The sequence below is a fragment of the Gracilinanus agilis genome, chromosome 6, assembly GCF_016433145.1.
Source record: "Gracilinanus agilis isolate LMUSP501 chromosome 6, AgileGrace, whole genome shotgun sequence".
Classification (NCBI taxonomy): Eukaryota; Metazoa; Chordata; class Mammalia; order Didelphimorphia; family Didelphidae; genus Gracilinanus; species Gracilinanus agilis.
This window is the reverse complement of record NC_058135.1, coordinates 284,251,078-284,277,094: the sequence shown is the minus strand read 5'-3', so window position 1 is coordinate 284,277,094 and position 26,017 is coordinate 284,251,078. Positions and strand designations below refer to the sequence as shown.

The window sequence follows — 26,017 nt, the reverse complement described above, 5'->3', positions numbered from 1 at the left end:
ACTACAAGTTCCCGTACTGCTCATCTGAGGGGGTCCGCTATGGTCCTCCGTGACAGAAAGAGGCTGTGGAGAAGACCCCAGGGTCAGAGAGAGTGAGGAAAAAGGCACAGACTTGGTTGAAACAACCACCCAGAAAATCTCCCCAGACATTTCTTGATACCCTAGAGATGTCCCAAAGTTGGTGCTTCTGGAGGTGGTGAGTTCCCTGTCACTTACTGTCATGCTTTGGGAGAGGGAATCATCTGGTCCAGGTTCCTCACTTTACCGATGGAGAAACTGAGACTCCACAGGGGATGGAATTCCTTCCATCTCAGAGAGTCTAAGACTCGGTGACAGAGGAGCTCAGGTGAGGCATTTCTGAGGACAATGTAAACTCCTTGAGGGGAGAGATGGTTCCAAGCATAGTACCTGGCACATAGCTGGTGCTTAATGAAAGCTCAGCTCAAACTCATCATCCCCATCCTCCTTCAGCGGCTCAGACTTCTTTATCTCCAAATGACACATAGCCTCAGTTTGCTGTGCTAGGCCTCAGTTTCCTCATCTGTAGCCCTGAAGTTTAGACCTGCTCTGGCTCCAAGACTGGAGAAGGTGATTGGTAGGCTGAGGGTGACGGCCCCCATCTTTCCTTCTGATTCTCTGGGCCACAGAAATCTCTTGAAAGACCTGACATTTTCCCGGACCCTTCGGCCTCTCCTGCCAGAGCCTCTACTTTAAGAAGGAGGCACCAGGCCATGTGTTCATCCTTCCCAGGCCCAACCCCTGACCTTCCCAGATTCTCTTTACCAGATGCGGAGCCCCAGACCCTTCTGAGTCTCCCTTCATCCTTTTCCCCTCCCTCCCTCACTTTTGGGCTTCCCCATTAGAATCTGAGCCTCTTGAGGACAGGGACATGTCTTCTTTCTGATTGCGTCTGTATTCCCAGCCCTTTCACACATCAGTTTTGATGTTGAATCATTTTTCAGTTGTGTCTGGGACCCCATTTGGGGTTTTCTTGGCAGAGATAGCAGAGTAGTTGACCATTTTCTTCTGTAACTCATTTTACAGATGAGGAAACTGAGGCCAACAGGGTGAAGTGACTTGCCCAGGGTCACCCAGCCAGCAAATTTCTGAGGGCAGATTTGAACTCAGGAAGAGGCGTCTTCCTGACTCCAGGCCCGGTGCTTTCTGCACTTTGGTGCCACTTGGCTCATGAAATAAAAAAGTAATAATAATAAATACTTGTTGACTATTTGACTTTTGTCCTTGTTGGTCCGACTGAGAGGTGATTCCCCTCTGCTTCTTGTCATCTGTGAGACCTTGGAGAAGTCATTTCTCTGAGCCTTGGTTTTTCTCCCCTGGAGAATGGCGTCAACAAGATGGCCACAGTCTCCGGCAGTGCCTTTTGTGGGTGAGGAACCAGAGCCAAGACGGGACAGGATTCATCTTACCAGGAGCATCATTAAAGGCCAAATTCATTTTAAAATTTAAATTCCTAGTCAAGGCCCTGAATACAGAGTCAAAAATGGAACATTCTGGGCCCTCGAAGAGCCTTTGCATTCTGATGGGGCGCCGAGAGACGCTCCTGAGTCTGACCTCCTCCTTTTAGTCCTGGATAACCCACAGCCCAGAGAGGCCAACAGGCTCAAGGCCACGCACTAAAAGCAGAGGCAGGATTTGAACCCAGGACTTCTAGTATCCCATCCAGTGTTCTCTCTCCCATCCCCTGCTAATGCTCTCCAACCTCTCTTTAAGTGTTTTTTCAGCTTTTAGCATTCTCAGACCCAGAAAGAACCTCAAGGCCCATCTGACTCAGGTGACAGCTTGTCTTGACAACCTCCCTGTCCAGAGGCCATCTGTCTGGCTTCTGCTTGAAGACCTGCCATGACAGGGAGCTCACTACCTCTTACTCATCGCAAGGATGCCTCACAGAATGCCCCGAACATGAAAGGTGCTTAATAAACAGGGACTGATGGAGGTTGTGAGGAGAGAATAGGAGAAATCAGAGCTGGGTCCACTCACCAGCTGGTGACCCGTCACAGCAAGCCATTTCCTCTATCTGGGCCTCAGTTTTATCTATAAAATGATAGGGTGGGCTACGTAATTCTCATCCAACTCAAAATCCTACGACTGGGGCAGTGAGGTGGCACAGTGGACCAGGTCCTAAAGTTCCAATGTGGCCTCAGACACTTCCTAACGGTGTGACCCTGGGCAAGTCACTTGGCCTCCGTTTGCCTCTGTTTCTTCATCTGTAGAATGGTTCTGTTAAAAGCCTCTGCCTTTCAGGGTTATTGTGAAGGCCAAAAAAAGATATGAACTGTAAAGATCTTAGCACAGGGCCTGGCACCTAGTAAATGCTATGATAGAAATATTAATTAGTTATTATTGTTATTATTCATCTCTCCAGGCTTGTTACACACATTATTCCTTTTCCCTCACTTCATGATCCAAGTCAGTGTGGTCTTTTCACTGTTCCTCACTGACAAGATCCCATTTCTCTCTCTCTGTCTCTCTCTGTGTCTCTCCATCCTTCCCCTCTCTCCTCTCTTTTCCTCCTCTTCTCTCTCTCCCTCTCTCTCCCTCCCTCTCTCTCTCTCTTCTCTCTCTCTCTATCTCTCTGTCTCTGTCTCTCTGCCTCTCTCTCTCTCTGACCCTCTCTGTCTCTGTGGCTCTCCATCCTTCCCCCTCCTCTCTTTTCCTCTTCTTCTCTCTGTGTGTCTCTGTGTGTGTGTGTCTCTCTCTGCCTCTCTGTCTCTGTCTCTGTCTCTCTCTCTGTCTCTATGTCTCTCCATCCTTCCCCTCTCTCATCTCTTTTCCTCCTCTTCTCTGTCTCTGTCTCTGTTTCTCTGTCTCTATCTGTCTCTCTCTCTCCGGAACCTTCCATCCCTGTCCAAGTCCTCACCTCTTCCCCTTAGAGTATCGCCCTTCATTGCTGCCCCTCCAGCTGCCCATGCCGTCTCTCTGCTCCCAAATGGTCTCCCATTTGCCTTGTAGCTGTTTCTTGGAGAAGGGAAGCTCCTTGAGGGCAGGCGGGCTTTCATTTCTCACTGGGCTGCCCTACTTTGGGACTTCTTTGGCTGACTTCCCTAGCATGCCCCTTTGCCAGGCTCTGCTTGTGCCAGGGGTCCTTCTCCTGGCTCCCACCCTCCTTTTGTGCTCTGTCTTTCCCAATGACATCGTAAGCTCCTGGAGGGCAGGGACTGTCTTTATTTTTTCATATTTGTAAGCCCAGCCCTCAGCACAGTGTCTGGCACTTAGTAGGGACTAAAGAAATGGTTCCTGACTATTTCATTTCTGTAGTATTTGTCTCCCCAGTGGCTGGTACATAGTAAGTGCTCTGTTTTAAATATAAATACTAGCTATCATTATTATTATCATTATTACTACTTGCCCGGCATTGATGGCTGGATAGATTGATTGAAATTCTGCCACCTGAATGCTGTGGGTATTATCATCCCCATTTTGTAGATGAGAAAACTGAGGCTCAGAGGTGAAATGATTTGCCCAAGATGGCCAACTATAGCTGTCTTCCCATTTTGCAATCCCAAAGTCATTCATTTATTGAGTGCTAAGGAAACAGGGCTTACCTTGGAGGCGTTCTCCATGGTCCTAACCTCGGTTTCTCCCACCTTCTGTAGGGAGTCTTCCTTCTGAGAGCCCCTTCCCCAGTTTACTGTCTCTATCTGGTGTGGACACACTGTTTCTCCCAGGAGAACGTGAGCTCCCGAAGGCAGGCACCATGTTTTTGCCTTTGTAAGTTCAGCACAGTGCTGGGCACATCGTGCACCTTTTACAAATGCTTGTTGACTGATGGAGTGATGGATGCCCTCAAGATGGCCCTGAGTCTTCTCTAGCTGTTCCATTGGAAGCTTCTTCCAAGTAGGGGTCGTTTCATTCACTGGCGTTGGAGCTCTTGTGCCTAGCACACAGTAGGTGCTCAAGAGATGCATGTCACCGGTTTGACTGTCTACACCAGATGCCTTAGTGGCTCTCTGTTGAAGAAGGCAGAGCTGACACCATCATGGCGCCCAGTGCTTTGGCTTCTGATTCCTTGGTGGGAAGATCGCTGGGACAGAACTCTTCTCCTTTTGGTCATGGGTCATACTAAAGGCTGCCATTTCTAAAGGGCTTTACAGTTTGCAGAGCACTTAACAGACACAACCCTAACTGGGTGGTGGTCTGGTCTGAAGTCAGGAAGACCTGGGTTCAAGTCTTATCTTAGACATTCCCTACCTGTGTGACCCTGGACAAGTCACTTAATCCTCTTTGCCTCAGTTTCTTCATCTATGAGGAAAAAATGAACTGGAAAAGGAGATGGAAAACCACTCCAGTATCTTCTTCCCTTTTTTTTTTTTAACCTTTATAGTCTGTCTTAGAGTCAATACTAAGTATTGGCTCCAAGGCAGAAGAGTGGTAAGGGCTAGGCAGTGGGGGTTAAGTGACTTGCCCAGGGTCTCATAGCTGGGAACTGTCTGAGCCCAGATTTGAACCCAGAACCTCCAGGCCAGGCTTTCTAGGCACTGAACCATGTAACTGCCCCAACTCCAACATCTTCACCAAGAAAACCCCAAATGGGGTCACCAAGAGTCAGACAGGACCAAAACAACTGACCAACAATGACCCAGAGAGAGACAGCATTCCCTAATGGATAGAGAACCATCCCTCAGACTTGGGAGACCTGGGTTCAAATCCTGATTCTGAGATCTCCTATGTGACTCTGGGCTATTTATGAGCAGGGTTAAAAAAAGAATCCTCAATTTACCAATCGGTCAAGAAGCAATTACTATGCGCCTACTAGGTTGGTCTAATCCCAAAAGGCAGGCATTTATTAAGCACCTCCTGGAGACACAGTCTCTGCCCCAAAGGCCCTCTGACTCAATGTGCTGATCCAGTTATCCGCTTTCCCCCTGGAGCCCGTTAGGTTCTCAGTGTCTCCTGAGGGGCAGAGCCCCTGGGCAGGCTGGCAAAGCTTGTGGTCCCCTTCTCCTAGTGATGGGTGTGGGCACATTCACCATGGACGAGAAAGCTCCGTTTCCATTAGAGGTTGTTAGGGAAAAGGAAAGAGAGTGAAGATGAGATTTCCTTCTGGCTCAACTTCATGAACCCCGACATCGATCCCTGCGCCCCTTGGGAGTCTGGGGAGCCCAGGAGAAGAAACTTCACTCCTGAAGGCACATTGCGTCCTGGCAGCCCTTGGTCCTGTGCCCAGAGGAAGCCAGCTCTTAGCTGCTAGGTGGGCTGTGGAGAGGGCATTGGGTCTGGGGGCAGGCAGATCTGGGTTCAAATCCTATCTCAGTCTCTTGCCAGCTTCACCTCTTTCAGGCTCAGTTTCCTCATCTGTAAAATGGGGATATCTCTATCTCCTAGAGTTGTTGGGAGGATGAAACAGGATATTATTAAAGTGCTTTGCCAGCCTTCAAGCACTATAGGAATGCTAGCTGGTACGATGGGCAGACATACTTACTGAACTGGATTAGAGCGGGAGAGCTCAGGGTCATCGACAGAGGGATGGTCATGGGAGCTCACAAGGATCATCCGCAAAATTGCCTTTGTGTTCCTGCTGCTCTAACTGTCATGATTAAAATTTAGTTATTATATTTTCCTACAGCTCTGGTCACACCCTCCTCAGGAAACTTCAGTGGCTCCCTCTGACCTCTCTTGGATCAACAACCAAGTCCTCTCTTTGGTGTTTAAAGACTCTACTATCCCTCTCCGGCTTACATCTCTAGCCTCCGTGTATGTATAATTCCTCTGGCTCACACGCAGCGTGTATGGTGTAACCATACTGGCCTTCTTACAGTTCCTCTCGCCTCGCACTCCTCTCCTGCTCTGTTTTGGCCCCGACTGCTCAGAGTCACAGACGGGGAGAATGGAAGGGTCTTCCTTGGCCACTGACTCCATGCTCGGGCAGTGTTCCCTACTCATTCCTCCAAGGCGCAGCTCCCTGCCACATTCTACCTGGGGCACATTGCAGTCCCCTCAGTGATCGGTGTCTCCCCTCCTTGCAATTTCCTTCGTCTTTATTTTTATCTACTTATATGTGTGGAGTTGGGAGGACCTGGCCTGATATACTGTGAAAATTAGATTAAATCTACACTGCCCATCTTTAGATTTAATCACCAGAGGTGATTAAATGTGTATTATATTATATTATATTATATTATATTATATTATATTATATTATATTATATTATATTATATTATATTATATTATACTATACTATACTATACTATACTATACTATACTATACTATACTATACTATACTATACTATATTTATTATATTATATTATATTATATTATATATCATATCACATCACATCACATCACATCATATCATATCATATTATATTATATATCACATCACATCACATCATATCATATCATATTATATATCATATCATATCATATTATATTATATATAATTAAATTAAAGGTGGGCAGTATAGATTTAATCTAATTATCACAATACATACTAGCTGAATGGCCCTGGGGAAGTCACTTCACCCTACTGGCCTCCGTTTCCTCATCTGTAAAATGAGCTGGAGAAGGGAATGGCCAACTGCACCAATATGTCTGCCGAGAAAACCCCGAATGGGGTCAGGAAGAGCTGGACGTGACGGGCACGGCTCTGATGTGGGTGCCTGCTGTCCTGCTGTCTGCCCCAGTGGAACAGAAGCTCCCCGCGGGCAAAGCTGTCTCATTTTCGTCCTTGGAATTCCTTGCCCCTGGCAGAATGGCGGCTAACTGAGGATCGATGTTAGTAGAAGGGCCGGTTCTCTACTAACCAATTAAATGAACTCATTAAGGAAAGAAACGGATTCAGACCCTTTACTGGAAGGCCAAATCCTGAAGCTGCAGCCAGGACACTGGCCACATAATGAGAAGAAAGGACTCATGGGAAAAAGCCCAGATGCTGGGAAAGACTGATGAGCAGGAGAGAAGGATGGCGGACGATGAGATGAGTAGAGAGCGCCCCGGGCACAGTGAGTGCGAGCTTGGACAGACTTCAGGAAATGGTGGACGACAGAAGGGCTTGGGGTGCAATGGTCCATGGGAACATGACTGACCAGAGGAAAAGTGGTGATCTGTGACTGTGGATGAATCACACACACACACACACACACACACACACACACACACACACACACACACACACACAGACTTCATGTCCATTAATTCTATCTGCATAACCTCACCTCTTCTGATGTAGAGATGGGTATTAGGATGATTCTCCCCATTTTATAGCTACAATAATTGAGGCCCAACAAGACTAAGTCAAGAGGCCACTCTCAGCCTAACTGGGACTTCTAACTTTATCTCCAGGGTTCCCTTCTTGCATTCATTGGTCTTCAAGGGTAGATTCTCTGAGCTAAAGGGGTAGCAGCTTCCCAATGGCTTAATAGAACCTAAAGAGAGTCCCCTGTAGCCAGGACCCCACTTCCCCTGACTTTGGCTGCCCCTCAGGAACATGGCAACCAAGAGTTATCAGTTGTCCAGAGCAGTATCACTCCCTCTGGCATCACTGGACCTGGGTTCAAATCCTGGCTTTGCCAATGAACACTGGACAAATCCCTTCACCTAGTTTCATCATCTATAAAAGGAAAGGTTGGCCTTGGTGGCTTCTAGAGCTAGAATCCTCTGGTTCTCCTCAGAATCAGAATGATCGTAGAAGGATCTCCTTCACTAGACGCCCTCCTTAAATCACCCGACACCTCCTCCAACCTTGGGCTCTCAGAGTTCACAGGGCACATGTCTGTCCTTCTTTAATGCATTCATAAGGGAAGATGGTGTCCTAGTCATTGACCTGTTTTGTCTTTTCCTTCTCCCAGACTGGCAAGGGAGACTGAACTTAAGAGAGGAGAAGCTATGGACCCAATGTCACCTGACAAATAAATGCCAGAGAAGTCACTTGCTAAGTCTCCTATTTTCTCTCCTAAACAGGCTCCATCTTGCTTTTCTCCCCAGGTGGAGGGGAGGAGGGAGAAGTACCACCATGGAAAGAAGACTCTGGATGTGGAGCCAGAAGATCTGAGTTCAAATCCTGGTAGAAACATATCGCCAATCATGATTTATGCATCAAAAATGGTGAGCAAGATATTATCAGAGACCTATTCACTTCTCTCTGTATCCGTTCATACAAGTCTTCCCAGGCTTCTCTGAAGCTCTCCTTTTCATCATTTCTTAAAACACCAGTGCATCTCATCATTGCCCTCTTGCTCGACTACGCGTATTTATGACAAGGTTGTGTTTTCCTTTTTTTCCTTCTCAGAGTGAGGAGGGGAGACACAGAAGGAAGAAGAAATAATATTTGTTAGTTGAAAAAAATAATATCTAATTGAAAAAATCATTCAGGAAATGAGATCGGAAAATAAAGTGAAAGGATTGTGGCAAGGAGGAGCAATGGAAATATTGACCCCAGCTGGGCAAGAGATTTCCCCATCCCCAGGCCTCAGTTCCTTCATCTGAAAAAATGAAAGGGTTGGGCTAGATGATTTCTAAAGTTTCTTCTGGTTCTAAGTCCATGAACCTATGAATTAGATGGAGGGACAAGGAGATATAGGGGAAACTGAGGCAGAGCAGGATTTATTTATTTTGTTTCACAGATCTTGTATGTGGATGAGAGAGGCAGGGCCCCTAAGGTTTGATAACCTCAGTTTGGGGAGCTAGGACTCTCGAGGACCCTTCCTCCACCTCTGAGCCTCGGGCACCCCATCCACAAAATGGAGAGAATAACTGCCCAGAAACTTGACATGAGATCGACTGGGGAAAAGAAAGACATTAAGATTCAGATCAATGCCCAGTCCAGACTGGAGTCTAAGGGGCTGATGAAATAGGCAGAGTTGGGGGTCTGCGGGTGCTGACTGAGGCATATGCTGTTGCTCATGGTCACTGGGCGCATTTGCATTGCTTTTGTCATAAGAGAGGACTGGGTTGGATGGGGCCAATAGAAGGAAGTGGCAGCAATAGAAGGACTCTGCCTCTGATGTCTCCTGGCTGAGTGGCCCTGGACGAGTCACAAATCATCGACTCGCCAACATTATGAGTTCGTAGGCATTGGGAGGGGAAGGTTCCTTCCTGGGAGTTCTCTTGGCCAGTGAAATCATAGGTCTGGCTCCCCCTTTCTCTCTCCCCTTAAAATCTTCTGTTAGTTTTGGTTTGTCTTGCTCAGTACATCCTCACATCTTGGAGGCCTCATTGATTCCCTTTTCCCCTGCCATGGCACAAGGGCACCGGCCCTGCTGGCCCCTCACTGGATGTCTCTGAGAAGAGGTTACCAGGATTCCATCCAAAATTTAGCCCCAGGGTGGGACATTGCCCAGCCCCTGTTTCCCAGGGATAGGAGAGGGCTTGGTGTCACTTCACTCAGGACAAAGAGGTGACATGACTGGAGCCAGCGGTAGCAGCAGCAGAGGGGCCTCCCATCATGCTTTTCTGAGAGTCATTTCCTTTCCTTCCTTCTTTGTTCTAAGCTTGGTGATGCCACAAGGCTTTGGGGTATAATCGTGACTAAATTTGAAATTCAAATCCCACCTCCAGCTTATCAACTTTGTGCCTAACTGGCCCACCAGCCTCAGTTTTACCATCTGTTAAATGAGGTTAAGACCCAGGTAGGTCCTCATCAAGCGGCTGAGGCTCAAACAAGATAAATACGTGTCACCTCGTCAACTGTAAGAGGTTCTATCGATGCATCTTTCAGATCTTAAGGCTGGGGGAGAAAGCCTTAAAGCACGTCCCATGGATCAGTCTCCAGGGACTTGTGTTGGCTGGGCTTCTGGGGGGTGTAGGAGAAGATACCTTCAATCCTCTGGCCCATATTTCCTCTCATGCCCTCTGGGAGAGTGCCCAATGGGGCTGGCCATGAATGGAGCCAGACTGTAGAGCGAGCGGAGGTTTATGACTGTTCCCATTTCTCTGGCCTTGGCCTGGCTCAAGAAATAGAGCTTTGAGCTAGAAAGGACCTTGGAAATATTCTTACACACCTGTTGAATAGAGGTAGGGGAGCTGGGTGGAGAGAGCACAAGACTTTGGAGCCAGAGGATGTGAGAGGTGGAAGGACCTTAAAAGGCTTCTTGACCAAGTCTTTTGTTTTATTATTGGGGAAACAGGTAGCAAGTGGCAATATAAACAGACGCTAAATAGGATGTCACTTCCATATCACACTGCTTATGCTTCTATACGTTGGGAAGCTCTGCCTCAAAATTCTGCTTTTTGCCCTTCATACACAAAGAAGACCAAAATGGCATCAGAGAGAGCTGTCTCTTGACTCAAGCATGAATTAGATTTAAGCGAGACTTGCTCTTTGTGGTGGCAAAAAAATGGAAAATGAGAGAATGTCCTTCGATTGGGGAATGGCTGAACACATTGTGGTATCCGTTGGTGATGGAATACTATTGTGCTCAAAGGAATAATGAACTGGAGGAATTCCATGTGAACTGGAAAGACCTCCAGGAAGTGATGCAGAGCGAAAGGAGCAGAACCAGGAGAACATTGTACACAAAGACTGATACACTGTGATACAATCGAACATAATGGACTTCTCTACTAGCAGAAATGCAAGAATCCAGAGCAAGGCTGAGGGACTTATGAGAAAGAAAACTAGCCACATTCAGAGGAAGAACTGCAGGAGAGGAAACACAGAAGAAAAACAACTGCTTGAACACATGGGCTGATGGGGATATTATTGGGGATGAAGACACTAAACGATAACTCTAGTCCAACTATCAATAATATGGAATTAGGCCTTGATCAATGATACATGTAAAACCCAGTGGAATTGTGTGTTGGCTAAGGGGGGTTAGAGGGGACTTGGGGGGGGGGGAGGGAAAGAACATGAAATATGTAACTATGGGAAATGTTCAAAATAAAAATTAAAAACAAAAGATTTAAGCGAGGCAGAGTTGTACAAAGTCCTCAGCCTTACTCTCTCTTCCAGAATCATCCAAATCCAGTGGAAAGACAAGAGTTGGGATAGCTAGTGATGGGGCTCTGGATGGCCTGGAGAGCTTTGATGGTCAAGGAAGACTAACATGTTTGGGGCAAGGGCTTGCCAAGCCCCTTTCAGGGCTGCCCGTCCTCCTTTGGGCTCCCCCTGGCACCCAGCTCCAAACGCGAGGAGTGGCCACACCCTAGCAAAATGATCTCGGCCTTCAGGCTAAACTTGATTGAGGGTAGCCGCAGGGCCTTGGACCCTTTGGTGAGTTGGGGGATGTCTGCCCCAGGCATAGGAAGATTTCCTTTGGCGGAAGGGGTGGATGAGAACAATTTGTTTCAACGGTCATGAAGGCAGCGGAAGCTGGCGCTGTGGAGGGCTTAGCTCAAAATTCTACTTCCTGGACAAGGATGAGCCCAAAGGTTTTTGAAGGACTGTGGATCTGGGTCTTCCCTAAGGACGACTCTACCTGCCCCCCCCCCACCCCCAGCAGCCTTAGCCTCCTTAAGAACTAAGGAGAGACAAGATGGGCCAGAGGGATGGAGGAGGAGGCCATGACCATTCCAACGACCCAGAGGCCTGGCCAGCTGCTTCCATTTGTCCTCTCAGATGCCCAGGTTTCCCCTCCCCGGCAAGAGCATTTGGTGCCACGTAGAGCCAAGTGGGGAGCCTCACAGAGGAGGGCAATCGCTCTCTAGACAAAAGACCTCCATGATCAGTAGAGCCAAAGGCCTCGAGGGAGGGACGGTCTCATTTCTCTCTCTAACCGCTGTGCCTTGTGCCATGATAATGACCTTAGAGCAGCCTCATTGGATGGAACAGAGCATCCATTCATTGACATTGTTGGGCCTACATGGCCGCTTTCCCTTTTCAGCCTGGCTGTTGCCTGGGACTGAAGTTATCAGGCCTGCCGAGCCCCAGGGCTGCCTCTTCTTCGGGGCTCTCTGGAGCCCAGGCCGGGGGGCAGAGCAGCCCCTCAGCTTCTCTCTTTCCCCAGCTGGTGGGACTCTTTTTTTTTTTTTTTTCCGTGACCTGGATAGAGATTTTCCTATGAGCCTGAGTCGTTTCCTGCCACCCCTGCCCAGCCCAGTCTCTCTCTCACACACACAAACACACGCGCGCGCTTCCATCATTGGCGTTGTTGCATCTGGGTCATGGGTTCAAGGGTCCTTGCCAATAGCACCCATGTTGGGTTCTGTCCCGCTCCCATCAGCCATTGACACTTCCATTAGGAAGCTTGCGTGGCAGCCCAGCCAAAGTCACCCGGACGACTCCTCCAGGACCATCCCTATCCCTTTTGTGAAGAGCAAGGCTGCTTCTGGGGCATCTCTGGGGTTCCGGTTCCCTCTAAGGGGTCCCAGGACAGGACACCAGAGGGGACCTGAGCCCCAGGTTGTTGCCCCAATCATCAACCATTAGCACCCCAAAGAACATCTTGCTAGTTGAACATTTGTTCAAACCCCTTCATTTTACAAATGCAAGAAACTGAGGTCTAGAGAGAGGCAGTGACTGGTCCAAGGTCACCTAATTAGTTATGGGCCAGCACTTTTCTTTGTCCCAGTCTAGCATGGTGTCCACTACCGATATCTTACTGTGTCCTTGGACGAAGCGGACCTTCCTGTCAGAGTCTGCGGCAAATTGTTGGGGATGGGAAGGAGGGCTTTGTGGATGCACGTTGGTGAGGGTCCCTGGAGAGAAAGCCCGAACCCTCGGATCTCCGGCCAATGGGCTTAGAGGGGCCAGAACCCCTGTCGGGTCCATTTGGAGAGGGCATTGGCGGTCAGGATGCTCTGAGCTCTGGCTGACCCTTTGGGCCTCGCCCTGTCAGCCCGCTCCTTCCAGATCAGGCATGCTCTGCCCTCTGGGTAGCGGGGTTTGGGCCAGGGGAGCACGGCAGAGCCTAGCGCTGGAAGAGCCCTCAGAAGCCACCTTGTCCAAGCCCCTCATTCTATAGATGAGATGCAGAGAAGGAAATGCCTGCCTGGACCCTACCCAGAGTACGCGGCGAGCTGGGATTTGAACTCAGGACCCTCTGACTTCAGTCTAAGACCTGTTTCCTTGCCGTTCTCCCTGTGGTGTCCTCCACACTGTCCCAAGACCTGGGAGGCTCTGCTTGGTGGCCTGACCAGTGCCACCGCTGCCCAAGGACACGGAGGACCCTGCTGTCTGGTCACGGCTTTGCCGCCCAAGAGTCCATCCTGCTCTGGCCACCACCACGGCTGCTGTCTGTGTGCCGGGCGGCCGGGCATCTCCAGTGCCCTGGAGAAAGGCAACGAGCCTCCCTTCTCCCCATGGGGACGCACCAGGAAGAGAGAAAGCCGATGCCTTCATAAAGGGAATCTAAGCAAGGGAGGTGTAGATGGGGCAGCCCAGAGGGATGGGAAATGCGGGCTTTGGGGCCGACACTGGGGCTGGGGAGCACGGGGGCCCTCGGCCTCCATGTCCAAGCTGGATGATAGGATCAGAACCTTAGGCCTGGAGGGACCCAATGGGCCTAAAGAGGACACTGAGGCCTGGAGACTGAGGGGGAAACTCCCCAAGGTTATACTGGTGGTGAATGACAGCGCCGCCGTCCAAACTGCCCATTTCTCTGCTCTTTGCTTTTCTCCTTTCCCTGGGTCCAGCCCTGGGACTGAGCCTAGAGGGCCATCTCTTTCTCTTACAGATGGGGAAACTGAGGCCCCCTCAGACAGGGTGGTGGGACACTGATAAACTAGGAAGGAGCAGAGACAGGATCCGAACTCATTCTCACTGACCTAAAAGGCAGCCCTCCATTCATTGGACACGACACCCTTGTTCACTGACCGGAGGATGTGGACGTCCCCCAAGGGGGGTCACCTACCAGGTGCCGGGCCACGAGCCCAAAGCCCAGAAGCGGGGCCAGCCCCAGCCCTGGGTCTCCTCTCTAGCTCTGCCACCTGTCCCCGGGGCTTCTGTGGAAAACTCACCCAGCATCCCCAGCAGGCAGAGCAGCGGCAGCGGTGACCAGCGCAGCCCCATGGGCAGGTGCTTCTCCGGCCTGAGGGCAGCCGGTGGGCAGGGTGTCTGCTCCTCAGTGCTCTGCTCCCCAGAGGGAAGGAGGAGGAGGGGGGCGGCGTCGTGGGCTTCTGCGTCACTTGTATTTGAAGCCTGAACTGCCAACTTCCTCCGAAGCAAACCACCCTCCCCGTCCTGGGCTCAGGAGCCCGCTGGCGAGCCAGCGGCCGGCTTCCTCTCCTCGCTTCTTGAGGGCCGCCCGCTCTCCTGGTCCCCAAGCTGGAGGGGGAGGCTAGCCTTGGCCTGGCTGGCAGCAGGGGGTGGAGGAGCCGGGGGCCCCCCTACACCACAGTCAGCTCTGGGAGCCTCAAATGGGCCCCCAGAGGAGCAGTCGGTCGTGTGTCTGGAGAACCAGGGTCTTGGGATGTTCTAGCCAAGGTCCTGGGTCGCAGCTAGGGCCACCTTAGGGCCGCATGAGGGGGGACGGCTCCGAGGAGATGGCTGCATCTGGGCCCCCCCCACCTCGCCTTGGGGTGATTTCCTGCTCCCGGGAGGGGGGGCACAGCCAGTTGGTAGGGTGGCCACAGGGGCAAAGAGCCATGTTTGGGTCGTGCCCATTAGCACAGGGAGGGGGGCAGAATGGGTTCGCCTCTGGGTGCTCGTTGGGGTGTTCACACATGCCTTTCTCTGTCTGCACTGACTTCCTATCTCCCCCATGTGTCTACTGTTTGAGGCTTTCTCTTCAGGGGAAACAGGAAACAATCCCCTTGTTCTCTGTGCAGGGTCTCAGGCTGCTGGAGAGGTGGGGAGGGAGGAGGCCCGGCTGGGGCCTGGGACAGGGGCTGGGCCTAGTCAAGGGAGGCAGCAAAGGGAAAAAGAACTTGATTTAGAATCACAGGAGCTGAGTTCAAATCCACATCTCTGACACTTTCTACCTTGGACCATTGGGCAAAAAACTTAACTTTTCTGGACTTGAGTACCTTTCTATAAAATGGGATGGTTGTCAGTCAGTCAAGGATCATTTATTAAGCATCCAGGTATCAGGCACTGTGCTAAGCACTGGGGATACAAAGAGAAAGGAAAAAGAGGACTTGACCTCAAGGAACTTCCATTCTAACAAGGGAGGTACCATACCACCAACTATGTACATATTATTTGTAATCCAGGACCAATGGAAGGTAGGGAAGGCACTGAGAGTAGGGGACCAAGAAAGGCTCTTGAAGGAGGTAATATCTGGGTTGTCTTGAAGGGGAGCTAGGGAAGGTAAGAGGCAGAAATGAGGAGGGAGGCCTGGAAGACAGCCAGAGGAGACACAGAAAGTCAGGGCTTGTGTGTAAGCCTCAGCAGGAAGACCAAATCCTGGGGTCCCTCCAAGGGAGGGTGGGAAGGGCCACATGCTGAAGGGCCTTAAATGCCAGAGTGAGGAATTTGTATTTGATCCTGGAGGAAATAGGGAACCAGGAGTGTTTATTGAGTACTGAGTGACCCAGTCAGACTCGCAGCTGGTCTTAATAAGTAATGGAACCAGGAACTGAATTTCGATCATGGGATCAAAACCATGGATTTAGGAACAGAAGGGACCTTAGAGTACAAAGAAAGAACCTGAGGTCTAGAGATAGTAGGAAAATTTTTGAGGTCAGAAAGAGGCAGAATCAGAATTTGAACCCAGGTTCCAGATGCATTTCCCTTTATATCACACCAGGCCAACTTTTTGATTATGGATTAGAAGCAAAGATCTAAGGAAAGAAACCAGTACCAGAGCCATAGTGAAGATTCATTCATTCATTCATTCATTCATTTATTTTTACCTTGAGCAAAAATAACTGGTAGAGGGGGCAGCTGGGTGGCTCAGTGCATTGAGAATCAGTGTAGAGACAGGAGGTCTTAGGTTCAAATCTGGCCTCAGATACTTCCTAGCTGTGTGACCTTGGCCAAGTCACTTGACCCCCATTGCCTAGCCCTAACTGCTCTTCTGCCATGGAAGGTGAGGGTTATAAAGAAAAAAATAACTGGTAGAGGCAGGAGTGGTGGAGGAGCAGAAGACAGTCTGAGGGGAAGGGAGTGCCAATGGGCCACAGTCATGCCTGGAGAGCAGGTAACCCAGCTGCAAGGTGGGAGATGTGGGGAGGCAGGACCCAAAGAGGGGCCCAGCAGTAACAGGTCCTCCTTGGAAGAAGCTCACCCAAAGCCAGGTCTATATTCTGGTCCTGCCCTCGACCCATCAACAAATAGGCTTTTATTGGGAAGACTCAGACACGGTTCTGAGTTTGTTAGGGGTGACAAGGTAATTAGCTGGGAATGGATTAACTCTTAATTATTGTAGCTCTTCAAGGGGTTTACCTTACCAAAGCAACCTGGGGATTAATATCCCCATTTTCAGGTGAGTAAATGAGGCTCAGAGGGGGTAAATGACTCTATCAAAGCCATGCTACTAGTAAGTTCCATTACCAAGAGTAGAACCCAGGTGTCCAGACTCAACAGTACTCTCCTAGGGCACTGGGAAGACAGCTCTAGAAAAAGGGGAGAATTGGGGTACATAGACTCTAAAGTTCCTTCTGGAACTTTAGTTCCAGTTTCCAAGAACATTTTCAGTTTTAATACTCCATGTTCTGTGTTCCAACAACCATTTCAGCTCTGACATTCTCTGTTCTATGTTTTAAAGGCCTTTCTAGCTTTGACACCCACCCAATCAATTAATCAATGAGAATTTATTAAGGTAGTTAGACATAGGGGGGCATAGAGCTCAGAATGTGGAGTCAGAAATCCTGCCTCAGGATGCCTTTTGATTGGGGAATGGCTGAACACATTGTGGTATCTGATGGTGATGGAATACTATTGTGCTAAAAGGAATAATAAACTGGAGGAATTCCATGTGAACTGGAAATACATCCAGGAACTGTTGCAAAGCAAAAGGAGCAGAAACAGGAGAACCTCATACACAGAGAAGGATATACTGTGGCACAATCAAATATAACTGACTTCTCTACTAGCAGCAATGCAATGATCCAGAACAATCTGAGGGACTTATGAGAAAGAACGCTATCCACATCCAGAGAAAGAATTGAGGGAGTAGAAACACAGAAGGAAAACAGCTGTTTGATCACATTGTTCGATGGGGATATGATTGGGAACGTAGACTCTAAACAGTCACCCTATTGCAAATATTAATAATATAGAAATAGGTCTTGATCAATGACGCATATAAAATCCAGTGGAATTGCTCATTGGCTATGGGGGGGGGAGGAAAGAACATGAATCATGTAACCAAGAAAAAATATTCTTAATTAACTAATTAATTAAACTTAAAAAAAAAAAAAAGAAATCCTGCCTCAGATGCTCTCCAGCTATAGAGTCCTGGGTCAGTCATTTAACCTCTTCATACCTCAGTTTTCTCACCTGTAAAATGGGGATAATAATAGCATCTATTTCACAGGGTTGTTGTGAGGATCAAATGAGTCAAAATATATGAAGTGCTTCACAAATTTTAAAGAGCTATAAAATGCTGGCCACCACCACCACCATCATCATCATCATCACCATCATCATCATCACCATTACCTTCATCACCATCACCATCATCATCATTATCACCACCATCATCATCACCATCACCATCACCATCATTTTCATCGTTATTATTCTATCTACCAACCACTTTGCCAATATAAAGATAAAAGTAAAACAATGTCTGCCCTCAAGGAGCTACTAAAAGAAGCTTATATTCCAATATTGTGAGTTCTAGGTCCCTTCCAGCTCTGATATCCCCTGTTCTGGGTTCAGAGAGACTCTACTATAGCCAGGGAGGCCTCTTCCATGTCCCAGGTGAATCTAGGAAGAGGTTGGAGGGATGTGGTCCTCCAGAGGCCTCTAAAGGTCAGGAACAGGCTGGGGAATGACCCTCTCCCTGGTCAGTCCTTCTCATCTACTTGTCTCCCAATTGGCCCTCTTCCCAATTCATAACTGGGAGAGAGCCCTTGGCCTAAGGTGGTGGAGGATTTTATTTATTTATTCATATTATTATTTCTATCATGGAAATGACCTGAACTATAATTGAAAAAATTCTGATTGAGCCTAATTCCTTCATTTTACAAAAGAGATCACTGAGGCCAGAATGGGGAAAGGACTTGTCCGAGGACCCACAGCTGGTGTGTCTGACAGAGCCAGATTCATTTCTTCATTTCTGATCCTCCAGGTCTTCCTTTTTCTTTAGATTTTTCTAGCTCCATCCTCACCTTCTACCCTTCCTTTCATTTTTTCCTCCCTTCTTTTCTCTGTCCTCCCCTCCACGTCACAGCATCAAGTGCACAGGATTCAGACGGAGAAGGGGACTTTGAGGGCATCTACTTTGACCCCCTCATTTTACAGAGGAGGAAACTGAGGCCCTGGGATGGGTCTTACCCAGGGTCAGACATTGGTTTAGCAGCAGATGAAAGATTGGGAAGGGGAGCGTCAGATGCCTCTATGATCAGCAAGCTTTCTACACACACACACACACACACACACACACACACACACACACACAGAGNACACACACACACACACACACACACACACACACACACCCCTCCCTCTCTGTCACCCTGGGCCTGGCTCCCTACTCCCTCCCCAAATCAGCAGTGGGGCCTCATCAGACCCCATGTCCCTCCTGGGCACTTCCTGCCCTCCTCTCTCTGAGACTTTCCATGACACAAAAGGAAGTCAAATGGATTTTCCATGACCAGTAGAGCCCTGAACCTCCCTTGCCCTGGGCTGGGGTGGAGGCCTGTGGGGTGGGGTGAGGGGTGGGGAAGTAAGGAGCTCAGGGGGTTCATCTGTCAGTGATCACCTCGGCTGCCTCTGGAGAGGTGCTGAATCTCCCTCAATTTGGCCCCACTGACAGTGGCTGCTGTCCTACCCCAGGTAATCAGCACCTCCTAAGTCTCTCCATTTCTCTCCTTCTCTTTTCTCTGGAGGGAGTGGTATGCGGACACCGTTTGGATTTAGTGGGGGTGGCTAGAGGGGTGGGGGAGGGAGGACCTCAGCTGGGGAGGAGGAGCTGCTGAATGGAAAGGGAGGAGAGGAAAAGGATGCCTTCCAGATGTCCTTCCAGAGCTGCGAATCTGAGCCTTTTGGGGGGGGGGGCTACTGCCATTTGGGGGTCTGGCATGGGGTCCAATGGTACTGGAAGGGAGCTCAGAAGGCCTCTGGGGCAAGGTCTCCTTTGAAAGATGCTTTTGTTCTAGAGGCAGGAAACAGCCCAGAGAGTGCGAGGTCACACAGCTATAAAGGGGCAGAGTCACAGCTCAAATTCAGTCTTTAACATCAATCCAGGGGGTCTTCCCAAGGTAGCCCACTGCCTCTCAGCCAGCTGGCCTTTCAAACCTCTGCCAAGCGGCTGGGGATTTGATCAGCCTCCTCTGGGCCTGGATATCCCATTGGGATAAGAGCTCTAGTCCAACTCTTTCATCAAGAGAATGAAAATGAACCCAGACTTTGGGACAGAAATCTATTGGGGCAGACAGTGGGATTCTGGGAGAATCATCCCATCAGAGCTAGAAGAGACCCAGAGGCCATCTGTTCTGTCCAGTTTAATGAAACCAGCAACCACCATCACCCTCCCTTCGTCGAGGCCCTGCTGGTTCAGCCCTCTCCTTTTACATGGGGTGAAACTGAGGCTTGGAGTTAGCAGGTTACAAAGCCCTGGGTCTTAGGCTGCCTTGGCATATAAAGAGGTATTTTGGTGTCTGTTGGAAAAGGAAGACATGCTTCTGGGAACTGAGCCTGAGAGCGAGAAGGAGAAGGGAGAGAAGGAGGGAAGGGGATGGGGCAGGATGGAGAGATGGGCTTTTTCCCCTTGCTCTGGTTTTAGAGGTGGGGGTGGCTTTCTCTTCCAGAATCGACCCCTTGTCTTTCACCTGCAGCGAGTGTGTGGGAAGTCTCATTCCTGGCTTTGGGGGCAGGTGGAGACAGAATGGTCCAAAGGGCAAGACGTGGACTCAATGGAAAGGTGTGTGTGTGTGTGTGTGTGTGTGTGTGTGTGTGTGTGTGTGTGTGTGTGTGTTGGGTAGGGATGATCGCCCCGTGACAGGCCTGGCTTAGAGGGAACTCAGAATGACTGAATTCAGAAATACAAATATGCCATGAGATTAGTCACTGATCTCTTCTCAGAACCTCAGTTTTCTGTAAAATGAGGCGCCTGGTCCTAGTGGTCTCTAAGGTTCCTGACAGCTCTAATAGGCTATGAATTCAGAATGATTTGCTTGTTTGGAGGGAAGGTGTGAGACTGGTGTAGACAGAGAGAGCAGGAGGATGTTCCCCAGGTCCTGGGAGACCTAAGATACCCTTCCAGCTCTGCCACCAACTCACGGTGCCCACTGAGGCTGGTCATTTCCCCTCTCTGGGTCTCAGTTTTCCCACTTATAAAAGGATAATGTTGGACTAGATGATTCTGAGTTCTAACATCTTCCCTTCCCCCTAGCTCTAATGTTCTAAGTCTGAAAATTCTTCCCACCTCTGACATTTTGTTCTATGTTCTAGGCTCCCTTTTAACTCTACTATTTGGTTTTCTGTTCTAAGCTCCCACTTAGGTCTTGCATTCTAAACTTCTCAGCATCAACATTCAGTTCTATGTTCTAAGTTCCCACTTAGCGCTTTCATTTTGTTTTCTGTTCTAAGCTCCCTCTCAGCCCCAACAATCTGTCCTATGTTCTAAGCTCCCACTTAGCTCTTTCATTCTATTCTGTGGTTTAAAGCTTCTTCTCAGTTCCAATATTCTATCTATGTTCTAAGTTCCCACTTAGTGCTTTCATTTTGTTTTCTGTTCTAAGCTCCCTCTCAGCCCCAACATTCTGTCTATGTTCTAAGTTCCCACTTAGTGCTTTCATTTTGTTTTCTGTTCTAAGCTCCCTCTCAGTCCCAACATTCTGTTCTGAATTCTAAGTTCTCTCTCATTTCCAATATTCTATTCTGTGGTTCTATGCTCCCTCCTAACTGACACTCTGTTCTGTGTTCTAAGCTCCTATTCAGCCCTATCATTCTACCTCCTAAGCCCCCTTGAAGCTCTGACAGCCTCTATTCTAGACTTCCTTTTGGCCGACCCATGATATGATCCCTATTCTATGATGCCATCTGGTTGGTACCTTTCCAGAGTGAATCGCCTCATGCTACTCCAACTCACCTCATTTTTCTTGGCCCTCTGATTCTGCCTCCTAGTTTGAGAGAGCTCCATCAGTAAGCTTGGCTAACTAATTCTGTGAGTGTGAATTTGAAGCAGGCTGGCCCTTTCCCTTCAGGCTTAGCGCTAGAGATGAGGACAAGAAGGTGGCACCTAGAACCAAGGCTCAGGAGGCCTCGGTGACGGTGCTCTATGCCTGAAGGGGAACCCTGATCATCAGAGCAATCCCGAAGCTCTAGCATATTCTTACCCTTTGATTAGTCAAGGAAGCATGAAAGTGCTCAGAGTTCTAGATCAGCTCTCCATAAACCGCTAATCATAGTCCTGGGTCTTCTGCTAACAGCTCTGAGATTTAATGGACTATAAACTCAGGACGAGTCCACAGTCTGATCTGGAGGTCAAGAAAGCCGAGGTGCCTTTGGGTACTAAGGTCCCCAAGTGATCTATCTTCGAGGAATAAGGTCTACAGAGGTGATCATCTTACTGGCCCGGATCCTGCTCAGACCACACCTGGAGTATTGTACTCAGCTCTAGGGGCCAGACTTTAGGGAAGGTGTTGATGAAGGAGGCTCTAGAGGGCAGGGTCTAGAGTTCATGTCATGAAAAATGGTTGAAGGCACTAGGGTGGTTCAGCCTGGGAAAGAGCAGACTTAGTGGGATTTGGTATCTGTAAGTATTTATTTTAAAAGGGTCATCTAGGGGGCAGCTGGGTAGCTCAGTGGATTAAGAGTCAGGCCTAGAGATGGGAGGTCCTGGGTTCAAATCCAGATTCAGACACTTCCCAGCTGTGTGACCCTGGGCAAGTCACTTGACCCCCATGGCCCACCCTTACCACTCTTCCACCAAGGAGCCAATACATAGAAGTTAAGGGTTTAAAAAAAAAAAAAGGGTCATCTGAGGGCAGGTAGGTGGCTCAGTGGTTTGAGAATCAGGCCCAGAGATGGGAGGTCTTGGGATCTAATTTGGTCTTAGACACTTCCAAGCTGTGTGACCCTGGTCAAGTCACTTAACCCCCATTATCTAGCTCTCACTGCTCTTCTGATACACGGTATTGATTCTAAGAAGGAAGGTAAGAGTTAAAAAAAATAAAAAAGTAGAAAAAAGGTCCATCTATGACACAGAAGAGATTTAGATTTGTTCTCTGACCCCAGAAGACAGAACTAGGAACAAGGGAGGAAGGTCACAAAGAGTCAGATTAAGGCAGATGCCACCTAAAAGCTTCCTAACAATGAGAGCCATTCGATAGGGGGATAGTCCGTCTTCAGAGGGTAGTAAATACCCCTTCCTTGTTGTGTCCAATTTTTGGTGACTCCATTTGGGGTTGTCTTGGCAGACATAGTGGAGTGGCTGGCCATTTCCTTCTCCAGCTCACTTTACAGGTGAGGAAACCGAGGCAAACAGGGTTAAGTGACTTGCCCAAGGTCACACAGCTAGTAGGTATCCAAGGCCAGATTTGAACTTAGAGAGATGAGCCTTCCTGCCTCCAGGCTGGCCACTCTCTTTATTGCACCACCTCGCTGCCCCTACTTCAGTTTGAAGCTGGAGGACCACTTCCTGAGGATTCTTTTGGAGGCACGTGCTGGACTCCTAACCTTCGGAAGCCCTTTCCAGCTCTGAATTTCTGGCATTCTGAAATTTTGTGCCATCTCTGGCAAGTCAGCTCTTCCTGGGCCCCCCTTTCCCCATCTTCGGAGTGGGAGGACCTAATTCAGCTCTTCAGCAGATGCCTGAACTCATTGATGTCTAATCGGTCCACGTGACTCTTGACCACGACCTTCTGTCAGGCCTTCAGGTGTGTCTATCTGGCTCTCTGCGATGTCTTTCTGGACCTTTCCGCCTCCCATGGGTGCCACCGGAATGGCCCCTGGGCTGCTCTTCTGTTGCTTGCCTAGCCCACCTCCTTTTCTGAGCCTCCATTTCCTTGATGGTATCTTTCAGGCGAAGTTGCTTCGTAATCATAAAGTGCCGTATAAATGCCAGCTACCATTATTTCAGTGACTTGTGGTTAATCACCAAAAGCGGGGCAGTGATCCAGATAGCCCCAAACCTGGATAATTAAAAAAACATTCCGGTTTGTGCTCTAATGCCTGGCCTCGCTCGTGCCAAAGACATGTTTCTGAAAAAAAAAAAATGGGCTTGGTTAAATTCTGGCCAGTTTTCAAATCCACCATGAGAAACAATTTGTCCAGTCATTTTCAGTCATGTTTGACTCTTCGTGGCCATATTTAGGGGTTTCTTGGGCAAAGACACAAGTGGTTTGCCATTTCTTTCTCCAGCTCATTTGTTAGCTGAGAAAACTGAGGCCAAGAGGATGAAGTGACTTGCCCAGGATCACACAGCTAGAAAATGTCTGAGGCCAGATTTGATCCCTGATTCCAGGCCTGGCCCTCTATCCACTGTGCTACCTGCCTGCCCTTAAATTTACTCATTTTACAGATGAGGAAACTGAGGTCCAGAGAGGGGAAGGGACTTGCCCAAGGTCAGAAATGGAGGAAGGATGAAACATTCTATTTGGTCTTGGAAGGCAGAACTGGGATGGGTGCTGCGGTCTCGATAGGAGATCGCCTTAACTCAGAGAGCTGTCCCAAGGTGGAGTGGGCTGCTCTGGCTGCCAGGGGAGTCCCCCGACCAGGCATCTTCAGTCTCAGTGGAATTTGGAGCAGGTTGTGGAGGTTATTGTTGTTATTATTATTATTTTTTTAACCCTTGTACTTCGGTGTATTGTCTCATAGGTGGAAGATTGGTAAGGGTGGGCAATGGGGGTCAAGGGACTTGCCCAGGGTCACACAGCCGGGAAGTGGCTGAGGCCGGGCTTGAACCCAGGACCTCCTGTCTCTAGGCCTGACTCTCACTCCACTGAGCTACCCAGCTGCCCCTATTATTATTATTATTATGGCTACAGATTGGACTAATCTGTATCACTATCTGACTTGGGCATTCTGTGATGATGTAAATAACATCCTTTCTAAACTGAATGACTGTCCAACTGATGGAAGCTGTAGTGTCAGACTACATCTGTGTTCGACTGGGGAGTTGGCTTATTCATTAAAAAAAATTTTTTTTAAACCCTTAACTTCTGTGTATTGGCTCCTAGGTGGAAGAGTGGTAAGGGTGGGCCATGGGGGTCAAGTGACTTACCCAGGGTCACACAGCTGGAAAGTGTCCGAGGCCAGATCTCTAGGCCTGACTCTTAATCCACTGAGCTACCCAGCTGCCCTCCTGGCTTATTCATTTTTTTTTTTAAACCCTTGTACTTCGGTGTATTGTCTCATAGGTGGAAGGTTGGTAAGGGTGGGCAATGGGGGTCAAGTGACTTGCCCAGGGTCACACAGCTGGGAAGTGGCTGAGGCTGGGTTTGAACCCAGGACCTCCTGTCTCTAGGCCTGGTTCTCAATCCACTGAGCTACCCAGCTGCCCTCCTGGCTTATTCATTTTTTAAGAAACAGGCCTCCATTACGAAGTGAAATTCGTTTGTTTTCCCAAAGGTCCCCCAGATGGAGAATGAAGGAGAAAGGGAATAATCATAGTGTTTTTTTTTTATTTTTAAATTTAAAAATTTAAAATGTGCCAAGAGCCATAGAGAAGATGTTGCTGGAGAATTTACGATTTTATCTTCAAAATTTTTGTTTTATATGATTGCACATAATTTGATTTGCACACACGGTATGGTTGCACATCAGATTACTTACCATCTCAGGATGGGGAGAGGGGAAGAAGGGAGGGAGAGAATTTAGAACTGAAAATTTTTAAAAAGAATGTTAAAAGTTGTTTTTACGTGTAATGGGAAAAAATTAAAATATTAAAACATATTTTACAAGTAATTGGTGGAAATAAGATACTATTTACAATTAAAATTATTTTTAAATTTATTATAAATCAATAAACCAGCAAGCATTTACCAAGCGTCTGTTATATGTCAGGCCCTCATGCTGGTTACTGGAGAGGCAAAATTTAATATGAATCCATTTCATTAAACATAAAAACCACCAACGAAACTTGCTTTGCAACTATGATATCAATTAACATTAAATAAATTAATTTACATGCATAAAATTGATCTTTTCATTAGTTTTCCTCTAAGTGTCCATCAGGATTATTTGTCTCTTCATTTTCACTGCCGTTTCCTGATGATTCTCTGTTCTTTGGCTTTTTCATTTTACATTATTTCACAAAGATCTCTCTGTTTTTGTTGTTGTTGTTGTTGTTTGTTTGTTTTCATCATATTTGCCTGTCTTAATTGCATTGCAGAATCTTATTTAATTAATTAATTATTAAAATCAAATTATTTAACTAAATCCCAAAAGAAATTGTTTAAATAAATAAATAATTTGATCATTTATGACAATCATGACTCAATTTCTGTTCACTTAGATTTCTCCTATTTTTTCAAATATTTGACAAATATTTGTTTAATGCCTATTATATGTCAGGCATTGTGCTAAACACTAGAGTTACAGAGAAAGGCAAAAGACAATCCTTATTCTCAAAGAGGTCACAGTTTAATGTTGCTATAAATGATGTTGCTATAAAAATCTTTGAAAGATAACCTTTTGTTTGTTAATTAATAAACAGGGTTTTAAAAAAATAATCTCCCTCCCTCATTGAACAAATCAAAAAGAAAAGAAAAAGAAAAGAAAGGCGAGCCTGCAATACATAATTGCATAGTCCAGCAAAACAAATCCTCACATTAGACATTTCTGAAAATGTGGGTCTCGCTCTGTATTTCAAGTTCACCTTCTCACTGTCAAGAGTTGAGTGGTATCTTTCATCTTTATTCTTTTGGACTTGTGGTTTATCATTGTGTTGATCAGATGAGCAGATAGCTTTTTAAAAAATACCTCTTTCAGGGCATATTCCCAACAATGTTATTTTGGTAGTAGAGTTTAAGATTAATTTTTGGTAGCTTTTACTATGAATTGCTATGTTGTTTGCAATTTCACCAGCAATGAATGAGTGTATGATTTCTTAAAAAAAAAAAA

At 47.8% G+C, this 26,017-nt stretch overlaps 1 protein-coding gene across 1 annotated transcript in view; it reads right to left on the bottom strand.

The window, feature by feature from the left end:
* Positions 1–5,877, bottom strand: part of CD5 (CD5 molecule) — a 32,854-nt gene extending 26,977 nt beyond the window's left edge. The window contains exon 1 of the mRNA XM_044682004.1: positions 5,763–5,877. Within this exon, the coding sequence (XP_044537939.1) occupies positions 5,763–5,877 (115 nt within the window). The remainder of the gene's footprint in view (positions 1–5,762) is intronic.
* Positions 5,878–26,017: the final 20,140 nt, after the last annotated feature.